General features: G+C 38.7%; 1 protein-coding gene across 2 annotated transcripts in view; it reads right to left on the bottom strand.

Moving 5' to 3' along the window:
- Positions 1 to 21,051, bottom strand: part of twin (CCR4-NOT transcription complex subunit 6-like twin) — a 181,076-nt gene that overhangs the window by 30,263 nt on the left and 129,762 nt on the right. For both annotated transcript variants that reach the window (XM_022060198.2, XM_022060199.2), the window contains exons 5-7: positions 12,223 to 12,291; positions 6,950 to 7,107; positions 5,290 to 5,444 (exon numbers count right to left, since the gene is read on the bottom strand). In XM_022060198.2, coding sequence (XP_021915890.1) covers positions 5,290 to 5,444; positions 6,950 to 7,107; positions 12,223 to 12,291 — 382 coding nt within the window. The remainder of the gene's footprint in view (positions 1 to 5,289; positions 5,445 to 6,949; positions 7,108 to 12,222; positions 12,292 to 21,051) is intronic.

Below are 21,051 nucleotides of genomic sequence, written 5' to 3'. Positions count from 1 at the left end.
AGGAAGAGAGGAGCTATACCTCCACTCACTCCAAACGCCTACATGGCGTATAGTGGGACAAACTTTACTTTACTTTACTTTACGTATCCCTTTGTTGCACCTGATGCACTGTTTGAAATCGGTACGGACGTAATTTCGGCCGTTTTGTCTTCGATCAACACTTGTAACATATAGACATTTCCTGCGTCCCTAAATATTGTCACCAGTCGGCGTATTGTTGTCATATTCGGCACTTCCTTGTCAGGATACGCTTTGCTAAATGCTTCATGAACAGTGGAAAATGATTTCGATGTGAACTTTCTGAGCAATTGGTACGATCAGCGGCCTAGCAACAAGTGACCTTGACTCCAGTGTCAAAGGGGAAATTGAAAAATAATTTTTATATAATTATGAAATTGACATTAACTTTGGGCTAGATGATAATTTTGCAAAATTACAGGTAACGTGAAAAATAATCTGAGAAGTAGAAATCATACATGGTTTTTAATGTTTCGACTTTTACCTCTTTACACTGTCACTGGCGAACTGTAATCTCATTACAGGCCGATCCTACATCCATCATTTGTCATTCTCATATTTTCCTTGTACAGCATGGTTTGTTAAAATACTGTGTAAGGTTTACGGTCTTTAGCTTCTAGCTGTCATTCGCAAGTGAAGGGATGTTTATTCATGTTTACATCTTTCATTTACACACAATAGTCTTCGTACATAAACACACATGAACTCGTAAACATCCAATTGTGTATTCCACTGATGTGTCATTTTAAACTGTTGTTTCATAAAATACAGGATGATCACAAATGACCTGGGCGGTTCAAATATTTGACGAAAACTAAATGGCATACAGAAATGTAACTTACACCATCGGAGTTATAACTCCAGATTTGTTGTTGTAATATGGGGGAGAAATAACGTGACTCCAACGATGGTCACTTGAAGGGCGCCTGTTGACATGGCGGTAAAATGGCGACTCAGCCCAAGAAAGTGTTTTTATGTGTTCGAGTTTCATTCCACACAATTAATGACCAGTATTCATCGGGGTAATCGAAGAAAGTCCCACAAAGATCCTCCATGTGCAAATTCTATTCGCTTTCTTGGGCTGAATCGCCATTTTACTGCCCTGCCAATAATTACTCTCCCAGTGGCAATCGGAGTTTCGTCATCTTTCCCACATGCTACAAAAATGTTTCAAGATCTCCTTCAAACGGTGTAAATTTCATTTCTGTACGCTCTTTACTTTTTGTTAAATAAATATTTGAATGCGATCATGTCATTTGCGTTCACCCTGTACTTGTGAAGAATTGTAACAGCACGTAGCGTTGCAAGTCCTGTCCTCACCATCAATGTTCACATGAAGGATCGCCTTGTACTCATCCTCCCAGAATATTTGAAGGTTAAAACCTCCAGAAACAGGAACAATAAATAATTCGAACTTTGGGCTACATGTCACGTGTTGATGTGACATGGTTTCTGAGGACAACTTTGCTTAGGGTCCATGGCTGCACTATTAGAATGCTGGTAAGCGGACAGGCATCAACTACGAAAACCGCTTGCGAATTCCAGTCACAGTGCTCAGAGATAAGCAGTGGGAGGCTCTAGCAGGTTATAAAATAACTCATAATGCCTACGTACTTCCCTACAAGAATGAACAACGCGAATAAGGTACCATGGCCATAAAGTCAAAATATCCGAACTACGGAAGTAAACGAACTAATCATCTAATACAGGAGTTGAACCTGTCAATAATCACTTAAAACCTCAGTGAGCACAGCCGGTCTCTGATACGACATTCCAATCCGCAATCTCCCGAATCTGAAGGAGTGTTAACCATTTGGATGCGACGTTCGATGAAAATGTTCTCAACCTGGTCACCCCGGGATAATAAATTACTCATAACAGTAGTACTGTACAGACTACCGCCCACACAAATCAAGCAATGAAGCGTACGTTCGTGTCACGAATAAAGTGGTATGTCTTCCTAATAAAATTTCCGTCTCAGTGAGTACAATATATTATTTTCTGGGCGTGGTCGTTTCCGCCATCAGCCAAGTTGGCTGGGCGATACAAACGATCCGATCGGAGAAAGCAACCAGCAATTACAAGCGTCTGCCTGCAGAACCCATGTCTGCTCGTCCATGAGCTTTCCTACCACGTTGATCAGAAACATCCAATTTAGAACGCCTCTGCAGCCAGCATCGTGCGTTTAACGGCGATGACCTAAGACAAGACTACGAGGAGGACTTCAACACGGCAGAGTAGTGTATGAATTTTATAGAAATAGTTTGTTTCGTTTTAAAACAGATTTAACTGCACTGTTCATACGATAATATCAAATCTTTCAAACAAATCATATAAAAGCTATACTCAAATCTAACCTAATTTTCGGCAGAGACATTTCGTAATAGCTAATAGAATGCCATGTATAAAGGGCATACACTTTCCATCTTGAACTGCGAGTTAAATTCAGAATACGGTTCACAACTACCAGGAACTGGGAGTTGCATTGAACCATTTCCTGTGGTTTATACCTGACGTTCATCTGTTTCATCCAGTGGGATCCTAACACAAAGTAATTTGTTAACCCATATAGTATCTGTGTGTGCAGTAACCGAGTTACAGACAAAGCACCGAAATGTCGCCACACCCCCTATTTTCAATATAAATACCACAAAGCGGATTAAATAATGAAGGCGTATCTTATATGAGGATAAAAACCAATTTATATGATGCCACTCCACCCTTAGGGTTGTGGTGATTTACGTGACACATACCTGCGCTACGTACAGAACAGTCTAACACTGGAACTAAAATAAAATAATGACAGAAAATACTTATTACTTACAGTCGTCTATTCGCTGTAATCACATTCATGATGCTTAATAAGACACACGTGCAATTTTACTTTCATTGTTTATGAGATACTTCACACTCTGCAAATTAATATCCAACCATTGCCGCGGGGCAGCCAACGTTACAACAAAACTAGAACCAAGGTACTTAAGTCTGTATGTGTAGAAAGAAAGACATCACTAAGAAATACGTATCTGTAAAGGTCAAAGGACAAAGGTGCCCGAGCACCATGCCACGAAGTAGTGGGGGGGAACACCCCGTACCGAGGACACATACTGGATGGGGCCACAGAATCAGTCTGTACATGGTCTCGAAAAGTAACTTTCTGCACCTGCCGAGGATCGAACCTTCATTTTCATACCAGATCTCTCCACATTACCCATTTACATCTTTGATGTTCCGGAAGAAAGGCTGAAGTTATCAAGTTATGTCAGCAACACAGCTATAAACAAAGAGAGTATGGACAAACTGGCTTCGATTCCCGGCAAAACAGGGATATTTTTCCTTGACATGTTAAATTTATATGGTGGAAAGTTATGAAATGTAAATGGCAAGTACAATCTTTAGCAACTGAAAATCATTCAGGCTGTGTTAATGGAAACGGGGAGTTTAGTAAAAAAACAATGTAATATTAACCCAAATTCAGAAGAACTAACAAAAGTAAATGAGGCCAAATGGAAGAAAAAATACAATTCGGAAATACAAATTCAAAAACACAGCCTAATGAACTGCAGTGGCATTATATTACAATGCCGAGAAGTAACAAGTCCTGCTCACAGATTAGAAATCAAAAATAATTTACTTATTATTTTCAGTTTACTATTTCTATACTTTCTTTTTACATTTACACTACTGAGCTGTGAAAGTTTTAGATTTTGACGAGTACTAAATATCTCACCTGAGGCAGAACAAACAATTTAAAAACTGCTGCAGTGTTCTAACTTATAACAACTATACATCTCAATGTATATCAATTAGTTCGAACGCTTTGAGTAGGCACTTTCACTACGTTTAAATATTTATTTTGCCTTTGCAAGAATATAATATAATCACTTTTCATAACATAAATGCTTTAAAAGCCGTTTTCAGTACACCCGATGTAAAAAAACAGTTGAAATTTCGGTTGTTGAACCACAAAGCAGCTTCATTTAGAGATCTGGCGCCTCTCTAGAATTCTACGTGACGGTGATTTTAACGCATGTCGGAATGTTTACTCATAAATATACATTTTAGACATACACACATACAAATACCACGTGCCTATTATAAAGGACATAACCTTACAAGTTCTGAATTATGCAATCCCCTATCTATTTTAGAGACAAAGCAATTTTCGTCTGCCAAATCACGTCACACACCCAAGTAGACAGTTGACGGCAATGAGCACGTGGCAAACGCTAAAACGTGATACGCAGTCACGTGACACGTCAAAGAACTGCATATCCGTTTCGAAGATCTGAAGGCATGCGTTCTTTGTGCAAGTATAAAGAAGTTGGACCAGTAGTTACCTAAAAAAATACTGTTTTCCCATTTCAGGGTCAAAATTCGAGACAGATCGAAAATAAAATTATCAGTCTATGATTCCGCCACGGATTATGAAAAGCGGCCGGTTCCAATTCAAGATTTCTACCGAAATTCAGAATCTTTCAGATATTTGGTATAATTCCACAAGCAGTCTACATACAGGGGAAAGCAAGATACGCAAAATAAAACACAGCAGCATTTGACAATGAAGACCTGTTGGAGGTGATGACGTCATAAAGTGTGGGATTTCAGGTTCTCAAGGTGGCGAGTATGAAGATGGCTGTCTTGGGTTGTTCCGCCGTGCAGTCTGGTAGAAGTCGCTCACTGCCTCACTCATCAGGGCGTTGAAAACGTCGGCCAATATCTACCAGACTACACTGCGCAGCATCTCAGACCAGTGGTATTCAACCTTTTTTGTTCGCGTACCCCCAGATATAATTTCTCTTTCAACTTTGTACCCCCAAAATTGTTGGTGTGTAGTTCAAGTTATACGTAGTATATAATCTACATCTAAAATAAATTAAATAAATTACATTACCGATTATTCAGTGTTTATCATAAAATAATATATATTTTTTTAAATTTCACGTACCCCCTAAGATGTCTTCGCGTACCCCCGGGGGTACGCGTACCCCAGGTTGATTACCACTGATCTCAGAGGACAGCCATCTTCATCGTTACCATGAGAACCTGAAATCTCAACTACAATAATTATGGGTTCATATACGCCTAACTTTCCAACATGGACAGCAGACAACGATTCGTCAATGACAGTCTTCTAGAGACAACCTGCAATATTTTACAAAAATATCCCACTGTACAAATTTCATACTGAGGGGAAAACAGGTCGGAACAGGCATATATCACTTAATTACTTTAAAATTCATTATATGGGAATAGTAAAATGTCACTTACTTCGCCGTGCTGTAGAAGATAGCGCATCCGTCGACAAACTTCCTTTCGTTCTCCGCCATTGTTTTGGCCCGGGACTTCGGGGAAAAAATACCATCATAGCCGACCCTCTTTAACTCTGGCAGAAAAAAATTATAGAATTGACTCGTTTCCACTTCCTGCAAAGATAAACACGGTTCATACAGTATAGTCTATAAACGTTAGCATCATTAAAGCTGAACTTATTAATGGTTTAGGGCAGTTATGTCCAATGCTGCAGACCAAATATCATCGGCCCATGTCACAAGAAAACCAAATCACAGTCTTATAAGATTTCGGAAACTATTTCAAACGCTCTTAGCAGACTATTGACAAAATGAACGAGACTGGATAGTTCGCAGACAATAAAATTTCAAACGGCAAATGGTTGAACGACCAGGTTAAGAATCCCGGCAGTAGCAAGGAATTTTCTTCACCGCACAAAGCTCAGATCGGCTCTGGGCCACAAACAGCCTCCTATCAAATTGCCATCAGAGATTTTTTTTCCACCGGGGATAAAGCCAGACCGTGAAGCAGACCACTTAGCTCCATCTAGTGCCGAAGTAAATAATTCGTAGAAACGCACATCATGGCGTGGTACCTGAATTAGAACAGCGACAACTTCATATTTTTACTGACAAAATATAAGCCTAACCTTGGCCAAATGGCTTAACATTCTTAAGCACGAAATATGTCTAGTAATCTTAAAAAATATATAGTTCCTACCTCAAAAAAGTACATCGCGTCTCCATTACAAACATCAACCGGCTAACAGTATTTACGATACTATTCGCTGTTTACGCTGAGACTGCGGACAAAATGCAGAGTTAATTACTGTTAAAGCAAGTGGTACATATAATTACCACTGTACTTGAAGAGTTACACACCCCTACAATTTATACCAATCTTCTCAATTCCGAAATACAAAACAGTGTTTTTAAAACTTGCAGGCCGATGTTCCAAAAAAAAATAATTTAGTACGTCATAAAAAGGTGACACGTGATGAGTTAAACGTGTTCAATGACTGGAAAAACAACTGGAAGGAAAGAGGCGAGATCCAATTTGAGATACCAGCTCAAGCTGTTGGGAACTCATGAATATTACGCAACTCGGTACGATATAAATGACCAGAGAATTATGCTGGCCGCATTACCTGTCAGACCACTCTACGTTATAAACAGGAACAGTAAACATCCTCGTAGTTGGCATGCGAAGGAGAGCAGAATTGTCCGGAATAAAATGGCATTATTTTATTTTCACACTGCCAACGTAAAAAATGCATAAATTCCTGACCATATGTCAAAGACATGCGTAAAAAGTCTTATTTTACGAGTTATCTTCATTAACAGAGTAAATGGAAACTGTTTCTCCTTTGTTTGTAACAATTTTAATAAAATTATTTCCCCACTAAGCGATCGCAAAATTAAACTACTTAATTGCTACACCTTTGAAAACGTACTACGTTCAAACACCGATTCTTACTTCCTGATCTGCCTAAAGTACTACTTATTCAGATAGTCACGTTAATTAATTAATTTCAGCATCCAATTTGCAAAGCTGTCCACAGCTGCATAAACTCTTGTATCTGATTTGACCCTACTTATAATAGACACGTCTATGTTAAACAATTTACGAACTTACTCACCTGGAGACTGATTATATCCGCAGCATAATGACGGATTTCGTCCAAAATACCCTTTTTCCTGTATTCCCACTCAAGGGCCCAACTGGGACAATATCCGTACATCTGCCGGGTAGCGTACTTATCGCACAGAACGTTGTAACACATCACCGTGAATATACCTGAAAATAAGATAAAACAAAACATGCCATTACAATAGTGAAATAAAGAAAACAGGTGCTCAAAGAATTGATGTTGATATGAAGTGCTGGAAATTAATTTCACAGAAAACCAAAAGAAAGAATCCGACACAAAAACAATATTGTGTATGTTTACACTGCAGTTTAAACTGACCATCTTAAATGGTCAAATTCAATGTGTAAAAATAAGAAACACATGGCGGTAAAAAAATTAAGACACCAAGTACTCAGACTTCATTGACGATTATCTCCGAACAATGGCGTCGGGTCTATATGAAGAAAGAAGAATGTATTCCTGTAATCTACTACAAACCTTGTGTCTAAACTAATATCGTTTTATGATTCAGTAATATATTTATGTAAAATTTCAGTTAGTATACTATACTTACAGCCTCAAAGTTATCAAGCACAACTCATACGCTCCAAGGCCCTTTCTTAACGCCAACGAAAATGTTTCAAAGAAAAAGTGTTCATTTCACCATCCTAATTCCACATTTTAATTTGTAAATGTTCAAGTTGCATACCAATTGTAACATTTACGAGACAGCTCATCATCTGAGAATCAGTCATTTTTCACTCGAGTCCATTTTTGAACTCGTTTGCGAAAGGAAAATCAGTCATATCCGGCGGCGTGTGCTTAATCAGCACGACTTTGTGTGGGTCTACCAAAAACTAAACTGAATTCCAAAAGCGTTCACACGAGTAAAATCATAATCCACAATTAAAACGTATTACAGTTATTAAAATTACAGCCAAGGGCTAAACAAAGTATAACATAATATTTTTCTAATCTGTATGATTTTCTTTTATGACAACACTACACAGCATTTTTAAAATATTATGCAGTGCACTTGCATCAATCCTTTAAAACCCAATCATAATTATATGTACCACCTGCTTTAACAAACAATACGCCAATTGCATTTGGTGCTAATACGTATTTTTCTCACTGCAAGCATTATTTTTTTAAACAGCGTTAATCAGTTGATCTTCCTAATGGAAAAGAGTTGTGTTCTCTTCGAGGTACGGACTGAATTAAACACAATTTAAATGAGTTTAATTGAATGAAATAAACTGAATTTCAAAACTTTTCTAAAATACTTTGCACACAACAGCACAGCATTCACATACGGAAATGTTAACTGCCACGTTTGAAAGACAAACACGCACAGTAATTAACACAAAACACAAGAAATTAAGAGACCCGTAAACATTTTCTGTCATATTCTTTAAACAAGCTATGTTAAAATAGTCCAACAGCTAAATTGTTACCTGATTCGTGTATCCGCCCGAACAGTTAGCCAATAAGACCATGTAAAAAGAATCCTTGTTTGGTGATATGACTTAGGACAGCACAAGAATCTTTGTGTCTGGAAGGGTAAAGGGTTAAGGGGTTGATACAACTTACCGTAAACACTCAGCTTTCGCCTGAAGAATTGAGGATAATGAGCAAAACCTTCAATGAGGACAGTGTACCACTTTCGAGATGACAGCGACTACGGCAGTGCATGAAGCTTAATTGCAAGAAGTGACGGAAAAAAATAAATGATATGACAGAAAATTGTACATCAACTGAACACCAAAATAAAAGAAGTGTGTAAACGGTCATGTGCACTTTCGCGAAATTCTCGCAACAGTTTTATAAATTATAATTATGGGTATCAAATGAGGGAGGATGAATTGAAAACAGGTCTGTTACAAGCATGTGTACAATCAAAATTTTATTAGTTTCTTTTTCCTATATTACTCAACATATTGGAACAGTCCAACATTTACACAAAGCTACGCCGCAAAATTACCGCACTTTTTGCATCTAAATACTGAAAATGTCCAAGGGGGATTTTTTTAAGAAGGGCGTTCAACCTGGGCTCCTGTTATCCTTGAAACCGTCAACGCGCGCACGCACCAGTTTGCTCGCGGGGGCTCGTCTGAAGCCACCAAGAATAATAATAAACGCCGGTTGGCAACAAAAGAATTCGCATTCACGAACTGCGCCTGCTAAAAGGTGTACAAGTTCAAGGTTTCTTTGAACGCCAACATGGATCAACATTTCAGTTTCTTACCGACGTTATATCACCTACAAACTGAGATACTGACATCACTTCGTCTTTTCGGATAGTCCTTAAAAACCTTACAAATTTACCACTTTTTAAATAACCAAATCATGCCTTACTTTAAACATCTCAGTGTTATATTATACAGAACTGAGGTTTTTTAGCTAGATTTCTTCCAGACGTTTGTCCTCCATCTTATTCCATACAGCATTATTCCTGGGTAGCCATCTTATAGACGTCAGTCACATAACGATATTGTAACCACACAGAAAATCTGAAGATGACCCTGGAACCCTGTATAGCAAACGATGGACAGCAACAATTGTACAGAATTTTTTTTTAAAAAATGAACTAAAATAAGTAAACATACAGGATCTGATAACCAACTTCGGATGTGTTAGATGAAAAAAGCAGGACTTCTCGACTCTCGTAAAATATCACAGAACTCGTTAAACGACTAGACTAGGCCTATTACTTTAAACTGAATTGCTTTCTTTTTACTATAGCATCATTCTTTCAACTACTTACAACCAGTTGTAAATTTTTGTGGATAATTCCGCCTCTGCAGCTGTCTTTTCAACTCTCCTGGCCCATAAACAATCGCCCTGATGATGGAGGCAGTAAGGACCTCTGAAATATCGGTAAACTTCTACCCGACTACACGGCGCAACAACCCAGAAGACAACCACATTCGGACTCGCCACTGTGAAAACCTCAAATCCTCCATAGCAGAAGTTTACCGGTGTTTCAGAGGTCTTTGCTGCCTCCATCATCAGGGCGATGATAACGCAACAACCCAGAAGACAGCCATCTTCAGATTCACAACCGTTTAAACCTCAAATCCTACATGAAACAAGTTCCTTTATAAGAGACACTGAAATTGACGAGCGCTGCCGACAAAAAATTCGAAATTTCAACAAGGCGTCCTTAAATCAGAAACACCCACTGCACACATGGAGGGAACTGCTGCGTGCTTAAATATTCAAATTAGAATGTGAATGTCTTTGGGCTTTCGGCGTGTGTGCTACCTCAACTGCGCAGTTTCAGTGATATCTATTATGCACAGCGTTCGATTTAAAAATCAGCTCTGACTGCTATAAATGACCACCTTAAATCTCAAACGTCGACACCAGAGGCAATACTGAATTTCTGCAGTCGTATCCCGTTGTTATAGCTGATGCACTGCTTGTAATAAGTACGGCTATAATTTCATGTGTTTCTGGTCATTTGATTATCTATTATCACAAACACTTCCTTCGTCCCAAAATTTCGTTACGGGCAGCAGCTAACGATTTCCATGCGAAGTTACGTCAAAGATCTGCACGGACCGAAATATTATATTTTTTCCCGGCCCGGCAACCATTTGGCCCGACCGAACCTAAGCCTGGAGTTCATCTTCAAATACGTTACCAGTACATCACCCAAGCCCGACTTCGTTTTATTCCAGCCCGAACGAAGCCTAAATTATTTATAATCTGCCTTGACAATCGTGTCATTAATATATGTTTCTTTTCATACATAAATTCCAGTAATTTTACGACGCTGTAAGAACATCGAAAGCTATTTGGGTGTATGGAAAACTGCAAAAATAAATAGGATGTTAAGTCTGTATTATCTCGAACTATTTCTGGGAGGGGGCAGGTACGAAAATCCTGGATAAAACCAAGCCGGTGTGATTTGTTTTCGTAGGCCCAGTGAGTGGCCCCCTGTAGTCTCATGCCCGCATTCTTTGGGTCTCTCCAAAAATCTTCGTCCTCTCGTCTGGTAACGGAGAATTTGGAGCATAACTACTGGTGTTCTGATGAGTAACTACCCCCTGTGCTCAAAGTAACTTTAACCACGCTGTTACTGTTATACCAACAAAGGATTTCACAGACTCGTTTTTCATACCGGCTTTTAATTTCAGTTACACACGGTCCGCCAACTAAGTACAAAATAATTGTGTAATCCAAAAAGAAGATAATCAAATTCAAGTCAGTCATGGTGTTTGAAATGGAAAACCAACAGTTTTCATAAAAAGGTTATATGTGCCCACAGTTATTAATTATACACAATATCCAAAAGTACATTAATTTTAAGAACACAAAACTACTCCGTTGTTGCAACCGAGACTCTGAGGGCCAAAAAGCGTATAATAATTTCGCTGCATAAGTTGGAGTCAAGGCTTGGTATCCATATAGTGTTCATATTCAAAATTATGTGTACACCAAAACACGAACCGCCCGCCGGTTTTCTCAAAAGAAACACGAATGATTTAGAACCCTCAGCAGTAAAAATAATATTTACCCATTCGTGTGAGATTTTCACTGCGACAAAGGTGTCTACTGTGGTATTATGGGGCTGTGACACCGTTACGTACCGGAAGAACAAAACGCTTGCCTCTTCAAAGTAATTGCCTACGACCAACAAAATTACAAGGCGTCACAACGCCGAAGGACAGAATCGTCACTTTTTCGTGGTACAGTTTTCAAGTGCGTGTGTGCGCACGCGCCTACAGCCTACGTAATTTTATGAATCGTCCATTGGCCAACAAACACCTTGCACAAGTAACAATCAGGAAGAGCGTTGTTAGAATTAGAATTAAAATTCATCACATAGTAAACCCGTAGGCCATGTTGGTAAATTCAAAAAATTGTTCAAGCACTTAACATGAAATGCCCGAAGTTCCTCAAAACATGATGCGCCTGATCTTGTAATTTCTAAAAACATAGTGAGATTTCAGGCGAATACGAAGATGACCATCGTCTGGATGTTCCGTCGTGTAGCCTCATAGAAATTGAAGTTTCAGAGGTGTTTACTACCTCAATCAACAGGAACCATCACCCTAATGGAGACAGTTAACACCTACGAAACGTCGGTCAGTTTCTACGAGACTACAAGGTGCAACTTCCCAAAAGAACCTGAAATTTCATCTATTCCGTTTCAATACATAGTAATTCAAAGAATACACTTCTGGCGCATCACAGACAAAGCAGCAAACACCTACTTTATGTTGACGCACTAAACCAACAATAACCACAGAGTGAAGTTGTATTTTACTCACACGTAGGTCTCGTCCTATTCGGCCGGGTGAGTGGAATCCATGGCCGCTGTGGAGGATTTGATGCTGTCACTGCAAAAAGAAAAGAATGCTTTATTTAAACAGCCGAGAAAATGTTACTTTTCTACGAGCAGAAGTTGGTACTACAATCACAAATACAACACAATGCGCAGACCAACACATTTCTCATCCTAGGGTAGATCTTTGCCATCGACATCGAGTTGTAGACAGTCACAACGCTGAGCTCAGGCCCCATTCTGACAGCAAGAAGTGGTAATGTAAGTGGACCATATGAAGATGACTGTCTTTTGGGATACAGCGCCGTACAGTCTGGTGATCACTGCCTCCATCATCAGAGCGATAAATGATGTAGAGAGCAAACACATCTGAAACGTCAGTCCATTTCTACCATACTACACGGCACAAAATCCCACAAGACAAAGACATCTTCAAGTCTTTATACTCGTCGCAGTGAAAACCCGATAAGACATTTAAATAGACCATAGCCCAATATACATAAACAATATAGTTGACTGAAATTAAACTTCCATTAAAATGTTAACTGACACTTTTAACCGTTATAATTGTTTCAGAATACAATAGGTTCTACTGTCAGATTTGACATGTCACCACCACGTGTAAAAAAGTTCGGTTCCTTTCAGTCACATCTATTTTTACAATTATAGGGGGGTCTATAAACGAAGAGATATATATCTTTGGTCCGTAAATAGCAACTTCAGTGAAAGTACTAGGAAACAATCACGTTACTTGAATACCTGGTCATGACACACCCCTTCACGAAGATTGCTCTGAAAACAGTGCCATTCTGATACTGAGAGATAAGCTTTAGTTTTTCCCGACATGTCAAAACAGTTGGCATGAACAGGTTGGATTTCGCACACAGAACGTAACACTGCAAGAAATTTATAAGCACAGGTGTTCAGAATTCATCTTAGTACGAATAGATCAATATCTGTATTTCTTAGGAATGAAATGATCGAAACATAATTTAAGCGTTGCTTCAGGGGCTGATTTCAAGGACTGGTGGTAATGAGGAAAAGCATTAAACAAAGTTCTCGCCCTAGTGCCATATAAGCTAACTGGCGTTTGCTTTGAAATGTTTTATTTCATGCAGTACCAGCGGGTGCGTTGCTGAATTCAAAATGACGTGAAGGCAAATTTAGTAGAGAGACGAGACGGACGGTCACAGGCTTCGCGTATAATTCTTCGGAAGTAGGTAAAATTAATTAAAACTTACGGAATCAATAAAAACGTCTCCTTCCTGCCAGCATTCGCAGCCCCAAGTTCATCTTATAAGTCTTTTGGCATAAAGTGTACTCAAAATATAAGAAAATTTATACCATTAAAAAATCTTGTTTCCTACTTCATAGCTAGATCTTTTTTAGAAAGTTTGGCCTATTGACATCCTTACGAAAACAAATTAATATCTGCACTAAGCACAGAAATGCACATTTCCAGTCACTAACTATTCCGCCACCTCCTGTTTCAATGTAATTTTATTTGCTTCATACTGTTTAAAAGCATTTTAATTTAATATTAGTACCTTAAATTTTTATTTGTAATTAATAGACTTTTAGAGAAGCCCTTTTGCTGCTAGTCATATTAGTTTTCTAATGAGTTATTTTGAAAATATGAATTTCAAGGTTCGATATCAGGTAGTGTTCCTGGATGAAAATTGGATGCATGCGAATAGCAGTGAATCAAAAATGTTGAGAGATCGCTCTAGTAAGTCTAACAAGAGGAAACCAACAATAAATACCAGGTACATTATCCTGCATGCTGCCAACACATTAAAAGGAGGTGAGACAATCTCATTAATAGTAATTTCACCTGTGAGCACATTAATGCTGATGTATAGGTTAGCGTTGTCCTCTGCTTCATTCAACACCATGCCACGAAGATGGGGGTGTACATAAGACTGAATACTTTACTTGCACACAACTGGACAGATCAGACAGCTGTTATAGATCAAGCAAGAAATAAACAACGCGCACTTGTAGTGAACATGACAAGTATATTTAATCGTATAATAACACTAAGTACTGAACTCAACCACTTCAGACTGGCAGTGAAACGAAACCAACAACAGCCACCTGATCGCCCGCAAAAATTATATAATTAACAATTTCTCACACTTAACATACTCCAATATCAATAAATTACGTGTTATATCTCAGTTGCATAAACACTGCCCCTTCAATGAAAAGTGGAATAACACACAACAGCTGTCAAGTTTGCAGGGCCACATGTTTTAAAGAAAAAAAGGCAATTTAAAACTGGATAAAGACTATCATTCAGGGAACCCTCCTTTAAATTCTGGGAACGACGTAGTATGACTGTAATAAATCGCAGACTAAGTTAAGGCCATTTGTATGGTAATGGCTGCCAGATTCCTACAAGGTGTATCCATTTACAGAGAGCAGCAGCCAACCAGTTCAACGACAGTAGGCTTTTTGACAAGCAAACTCAGTTCCTACTGCGGAAAGATGTAGTTCGCTTCGAAACCTTGTACGAAAAATACTCTTGGGCAAGCATTACGACAAATGCGAAGAAAGAATCCGATATTTATTTCCTCTCAAACGCTTTCCCGATTCACAATTCGTACCATCATTACCAATCAACAAATCAACATCATCATCATCATATGTAGGGTGGGGGGTGGGGGGGGGGGGTTCACGGGTTTTCACGGAGGCGAGGATGAGGAAGCTGTTCAGCGTTGTGACGCATTGAAGATTCGTAGGTAAGTGAACGCGATTCGGACAAACATTGTCGAAAATCTTCAGGGCCCTAAAAATGGAGACAGAAGAGGTTTCTCCGAAACGTTCGCCACCATCATGAGATCAAGAGGAAACGCGTGGAACATGTTTGCAGATATTACGAATATGGTGCAATGCAAACTAAAGTAAACAGTTGTTGCTAAATGTCACTGAGAACCCTAAAGAACAATGAGTCATAAAAAGAGTACGCGAATATGAGAAGAGGACGAACATGCACGAAACTCGGAGAAACAGAAGACCAGAAAGAGAAACGAGGTCGTAAACAGACAAAGGCTTGGTAGTCTCGTATCTTAAGTCAAGGATTCCAGGAACAAAGTTTGTACGCACTGTTTGCGCTTTACAATGAGCTCCTCTTTGATCTCATTAGTTCCACGTTACACAAAAGTGTCACAATAGTCATTTACCACGCGCTACAAGGAGCGGCGTAGTAAAATGCCGATTTTCGAACGAAGACACGCTACGATTTCGTAGTTGCCAGTCCGATACAAGACACCCGAAAGTCTCAGTCGAAATGCCAAAATACCTACTTCTTATTCTGGAGGTACTTGGTTCGACAGTTTAACCTGATTAGGCGTTTCGTAAGTGTCCATCCAAATATTTCCAATGCACTTGCTAGTTTCACCCTGAAGATGCCTCTGGGCATTGGATATGAAGCAACTCATACAATTTCATCCTCAATGGCTAGTGTCCTGGCCTAATACTGAAGATATGTGGAGTCCCACACCAATCATCGCCACTAATATTATATATAAAAATGTGTCAGCGTGACAACAAACTACGTGAAGGCAAGAATAAAGCTAACTCCTGAAACGGTAGTCTATACTTTAAATAGTGGACGATGTCGAACTTGATACTGATATGAAATCCCAATTCGTTCGAGGAAAACTTTGCGGAGGAAGGTGAACATACTGCAATCGCCTATCGGCACTGCACACTGAGGAGTCGGTCGTTCGTGGTGACTGAAGGATGATGATTTGTAGTTGCGGCACAACCAGATATTTCGTGCGGAACATGACAGATGCTTTTAACTTGGGGAGTGAGAGATGAGAAGTCTTGGCAAAAATTATTCCGCGGGTCACGACAATGTGCCTTGTCACTCAGCAATCTTCATAAGACGGCTCTTGGCAAGAACAACACTATCCATTAATTCCCGCTTTTGTTATTCGTCAGACTTCGCACAGAGTTATTTTCTCTTCTCGAATCATAAAAGAGGGGGCAATATTTCTGTCAGTGTCAAGAGACAAAAGAAGATGAAAATCGAAAAACCGTTCCGGTGGAATCACTGTGTACAATCAGTGTGACACATCAGAATCGCACAGGCTGGATTAACTGTTTTGACAATTACTTTCTAATCTGCCCCCATAACCAACTCTCGCGTTTCCCTCAACACCCCATAAAAACAACCGTTATGAAGTTTACCGAAGCAGGTCTACACATTTAACTAAATTCACGACTTCTTCGACTAAAATATGATATTAAAAACTGTACACTGTATTACAATAATATATGTGCATTAAAATGAACACGTTGAAACTGACAAGTCGGCATGAAAGCAGCCCCTGAATCATAGGCAATTTCTCTATCTCGACTAGCACGTAATTCGGTTGAAAGTATTACGTACAAATTAAGAATACATGTATTTATCAATATCCTTGACATTTTTAATTTTCCTTTATACAAATGTTCAGTTTACAGTGGAATTTAAAAATAATATAACTTAATATTTCATGTGTTTCAGACTTCAGAATAACAGTTCATATCCATTAAAACAAATACCTCGTAACTTATTTCTGCAACTACGTAAAACCCACATTCTTTTATAAAATGATGATCCCATTCAGATAAATTTCAACAAATGAAATGATTTATGGTAATTTTTCTGTGGTTAATTTAACCATGTTCCCAGAAACCCTTGACGTCAGATGACAGGATCAAAAATACATAAAAAATTAATAGCCATCGTGGCCTAATTTAAGGTATTATTCCGGGATTCGCATAGAGGGACGAAGGAAGACCACAGAGAAAAAACAGGATTGCTGGGCCAAGGATTTGATCTCGGGACCTCTATAATATGAAGCTGAGTAAACTACTCGGATGCGACATGCTGGTGAAGCCATTCACTACTGTTACAAATGCACGCGTATCTTACAATAATTCACATCGAGTGACTTACCTATAGTAATGACCACGCGATTAAACGGGTTTCGAAGATCTCACTTGCATTATCTTCATACTTGGCCAAATATCCATCCAACAACCAGGTTAAATATTTCTGTCGTAAGATTATTGTCCTTAACGAAACAGGTCTATTACAATTGTAAATTGTAATGTAGTGAAAAAACACGATAATCTCTTACCGAAACACAATGATGTAAATTCCTTGAAAATTCACAGGTATTTTTCTAGGCCGAAACAATCTTTTGTCAACTTTTTCCGTGGTCGAATGCCTTATGCGTGGTGGTACATTAATTAAGACGGCCAAATCAAAGGTTTCAACAGATTCTGTAGTTAGATAATATCTATATGAACCTATACACCAGTATCGGGTCCCATCTACCGATATGAAAGGTGCTCAAGCAAGATTACTGACATTCTTTGTGCAAGTGAATTAAGGACAAAAAATAATCTCGCAAACGACTATTGGTTATGACTGACTACTTTTGAGTAATGGAACATGCCTAATGTCAGAGTTGCTATCACTTGCAGGCCGATTAGAAAGTGAATTAGTTGTTCCTATACAGGTAAGTTGGCACAACTAAAGGCATGCTTGTATGTGGAACACAGATCTTTCTTCTTCTTGAATTACACAGTGAGTACGTATAACCTTTATAGAATACGTACAGCAAATAGTGAATCGGGATGGACGTGAAAGAATCCTACAAACTTCCTCGAAGATCGAAGGAAATGTAGGTCATATACCCCACTAACGCTAGACGGGCGACTTTTCGATCAGCGAGCGGTCCTATCTTGTACTTTGTTTGGCTTAGTAACACTTCTTATCATCTGTATTTAAAGGTACTGGATAAGGTGTCACGTGTTGCCGTTAAGATAATGGATTGATAATGACAAGTAGTTGGTTAATTTCACCTTAAGCATAATGAAGAAATTACGATAAAATCACAGAACAGTAGGTTCAAAATAATTTTACTTAGAAGTTTCCCGAATTCGAAGCATGAATCTTTAAGCCACTATGCCTTGACGTTACGTACTTTGAAATAATGTCTTAAGGAAGTTTGATTTGAGGTTCTCACCGCGATGACAACGAATATGGCTGTCTTTTGGGTTGTAGCGCCATGCAGTATGGTAGAAGTTTACCAACGTTTCAGAGGTCCTTGCTGCCTCCATAACCAGGAGCTCCGAAATGGACGGATATTGCGAATTAAGGGCAATGTGAATATTTATTACAGTCCCCCCCCACACACACATTTCCATCGTAAGCATATTCTGATGGCAATAAATCAATAAGTAACAAAATGCAGAAATTCTTTCTGGAAAATAACGCATATCTTTAGTTAAGAAGCCCAGGGCTGGTGTTAAAGTAAACCTTACACACATACACACACATTAAGAGAAAATGAGTGGTAAAAAAATTAAAATGTACGCACTGTACTATGTATAACCCAAATCACATTTTAAAGTAAAGAAGTCGTGGATATTTCCAGAAGTTTGACTCGAATAATCCGATGTACCACTCTATTACTATTATATTTTAATTATAATGTAACTTGAAAGTTTTCCGGAAACAGTCAGAACTGCAAGTAAATCTCATTCGGACGGACATGAAGGATCAAGGCAGAAATAACTTTTAACAGGACGAGTACCAAAATGAATGCACGACCCTTTTACGTGTCCACCTGAATCCTGTAGGTCAGAAAACTTAATTGAAGAAGTGTCGAGGAACTGCACGACAAAGATCGGACCAGGAAGTCGTAGTTTTCTGACCCAATAGAATTAACATTTTAATCGCAGAAATATCACTGTCCTATTCCACGACACGCTACGTAGTGGTTCAGTAAACTTTATACGCTGTCTCTATTTGCATACAAAGCTATGGAATGGAAGCCTATGTAATTTCACACATTTTAATGTGTCGTCTTTGTCATTCTTCTAAAACGTACATAATTGTGTTGCAGAATCCACATGCACCTCTCGATAACAGCCTACGTGTTTGTGATCGTGTTATATGGTCGTTCGTAATCAGCTGAGTGGCTTCAACCTAAGTGCTGGACCTATATCACTTCCATTTAAGGCTGTCGTCAACACAGACAGGACTAAACACTTCCTAAGATGCAGTAAGAAGAAACATCAATGGCATTACTGGCCTAGAAGAGTGGTGATTCGCTGTTTTTCTTGGAGCGTAATACGGTGCTCGAACACCGATTATCTGTCCTTAAGACCTGCTATATTTAACAGGGTTACTAGTGATTGTGAGCAGGTCAGTTCAATTACTTCTTGGCGAGTCTACGCTGTGAACATTTTTACAGAATTTCCGTAAGATAACACCACACTGTATTCACACGACGGGTTAGTGTGACGGTAAAATTATTCCTGTCAAATATTTTGATTGAATATCTCAGCATTTTCAACACCAAAAATATCGTGTTTCAGCCTATACACGATGCAAGATAGCATTAAAATGTTTGACTAATGCTCTTTCAGATAATTATAAAAATATATACATTTATTGTACAAAAATCGGCCCTGGGCACTTACAATGAAATAAGGCGTAGTCAAACTTGACAAAAAAAAGTACGAAAATTACATCACTCTTGGCTCACACACTTTCATTTTGTAAATACAGCGATATAAAAACGGTAATCGATTAAGATCTATAAGAGAACTCATTGACATCATCCACCCATAACAAGATACGGTGTTACTACCCCGAAGACCAATATCAACATCTTCACCGAGAACCTCAAATATCATACAATTAATCGCCTTCGTAATTTAATTCCAAACTGAGATATTTACCCTCTTTTTCGTTAGTCTTCCGTATTATCCGACATTTCCGATTATCCAGCCGTCATCAGGCCCGTTTAAGTAGGATAATCTGAATTCTGCTGTATTTGCTATTGCATTGCAACCTTACGTAAAACAAGAAGACTGGACGCTTTCTTTCCTGACAATCGAAACGCCAATGCCAAAGACACGGTGAACGCAATACTACTAATACGTATAGACAGACTAACCTGGCAGTTACAATCAAAATTTGCATTAGGCCTCTAAGTCACACGTCTATTCCACCACAGACACAGCTTACAAAATTCCTGCCAACGAAAATTCTGCGGATAACCTTTTGAATCTTAAGCATATCAAAATGACATTTAAAGACTCAGTATGTACCTCAGAGAAAACACAACACTTCCACGTTACAAAGAACAGTCGGTTATTGATGTTTAAGGAAATAATCGGAATTTATTCTGAGAATTTTTGAAATCATAAATAGCTACACACTGCGGACAAAATTCAGAGTTGCCAGTGTAGAGGGTTCATCTTAAAAATCCCCTATACACTTACTCATACTCTTCTTGGATTATCCTGATTACTAGTAGCAAGACTGAGTCAACTTTAAACATACTTTACGTAAATTGAAAATGTGTACTGTGTCATAACGTGGTGCTTACTCAACATGTAAAACAACAACCATATACAGACTAAAACGTCCATCATCAGCGAACTTACGGCGCATTTAGACATGTCCTTGTCATCACGTATTAGTACTATCACAACCACCACAAGCTGTGCAGTACATGATGTAGTGTTATTCGCACGTGCAAAACATTCAACACGTGGTCTTAAGAATAAATCGACAAATACAGTGGAAATACACCGAAGAAAATAATGTATCCAAAGACAACAATAGTTCCACACAAATAAAACCCAGCAAAATACACGATTAGTACAGTCTGTCTGGTCGGAGAATTGGCTCGACCTTGCAGCCATGAAGCCAAACAATGCTGTCCTAAAAACATTGCCTCCGACCAAAAGTGTTCCCATTGTTGCAGTAATCTGCATAATATATACTTAAAAT

The sequence above is a fragment of the Zootermopsis nevadensis genome, unplaced genomic scaffold, assembly GCF_977971745.1.
Source record: "Zootermopsis nevadensis isolate Lab colony 2312 unplaced genomic scaffold, Znev_1.0 Znev_ptg000024l, whole genome shotgun sequence".
NCBI classification, from domain to species: domain Eukaryota; kingdom Metazoa; phylum Arthropoda; class Insecta; order Blattodea; family Termopsidae; genus Zootermopsis; species Zootermopsis nevadensis.
The sequence above is the reverse complement of the archived record's forward strand: the minus strand, read 5'-3'. Positions and strand labels throughout refer to the sequence as shown.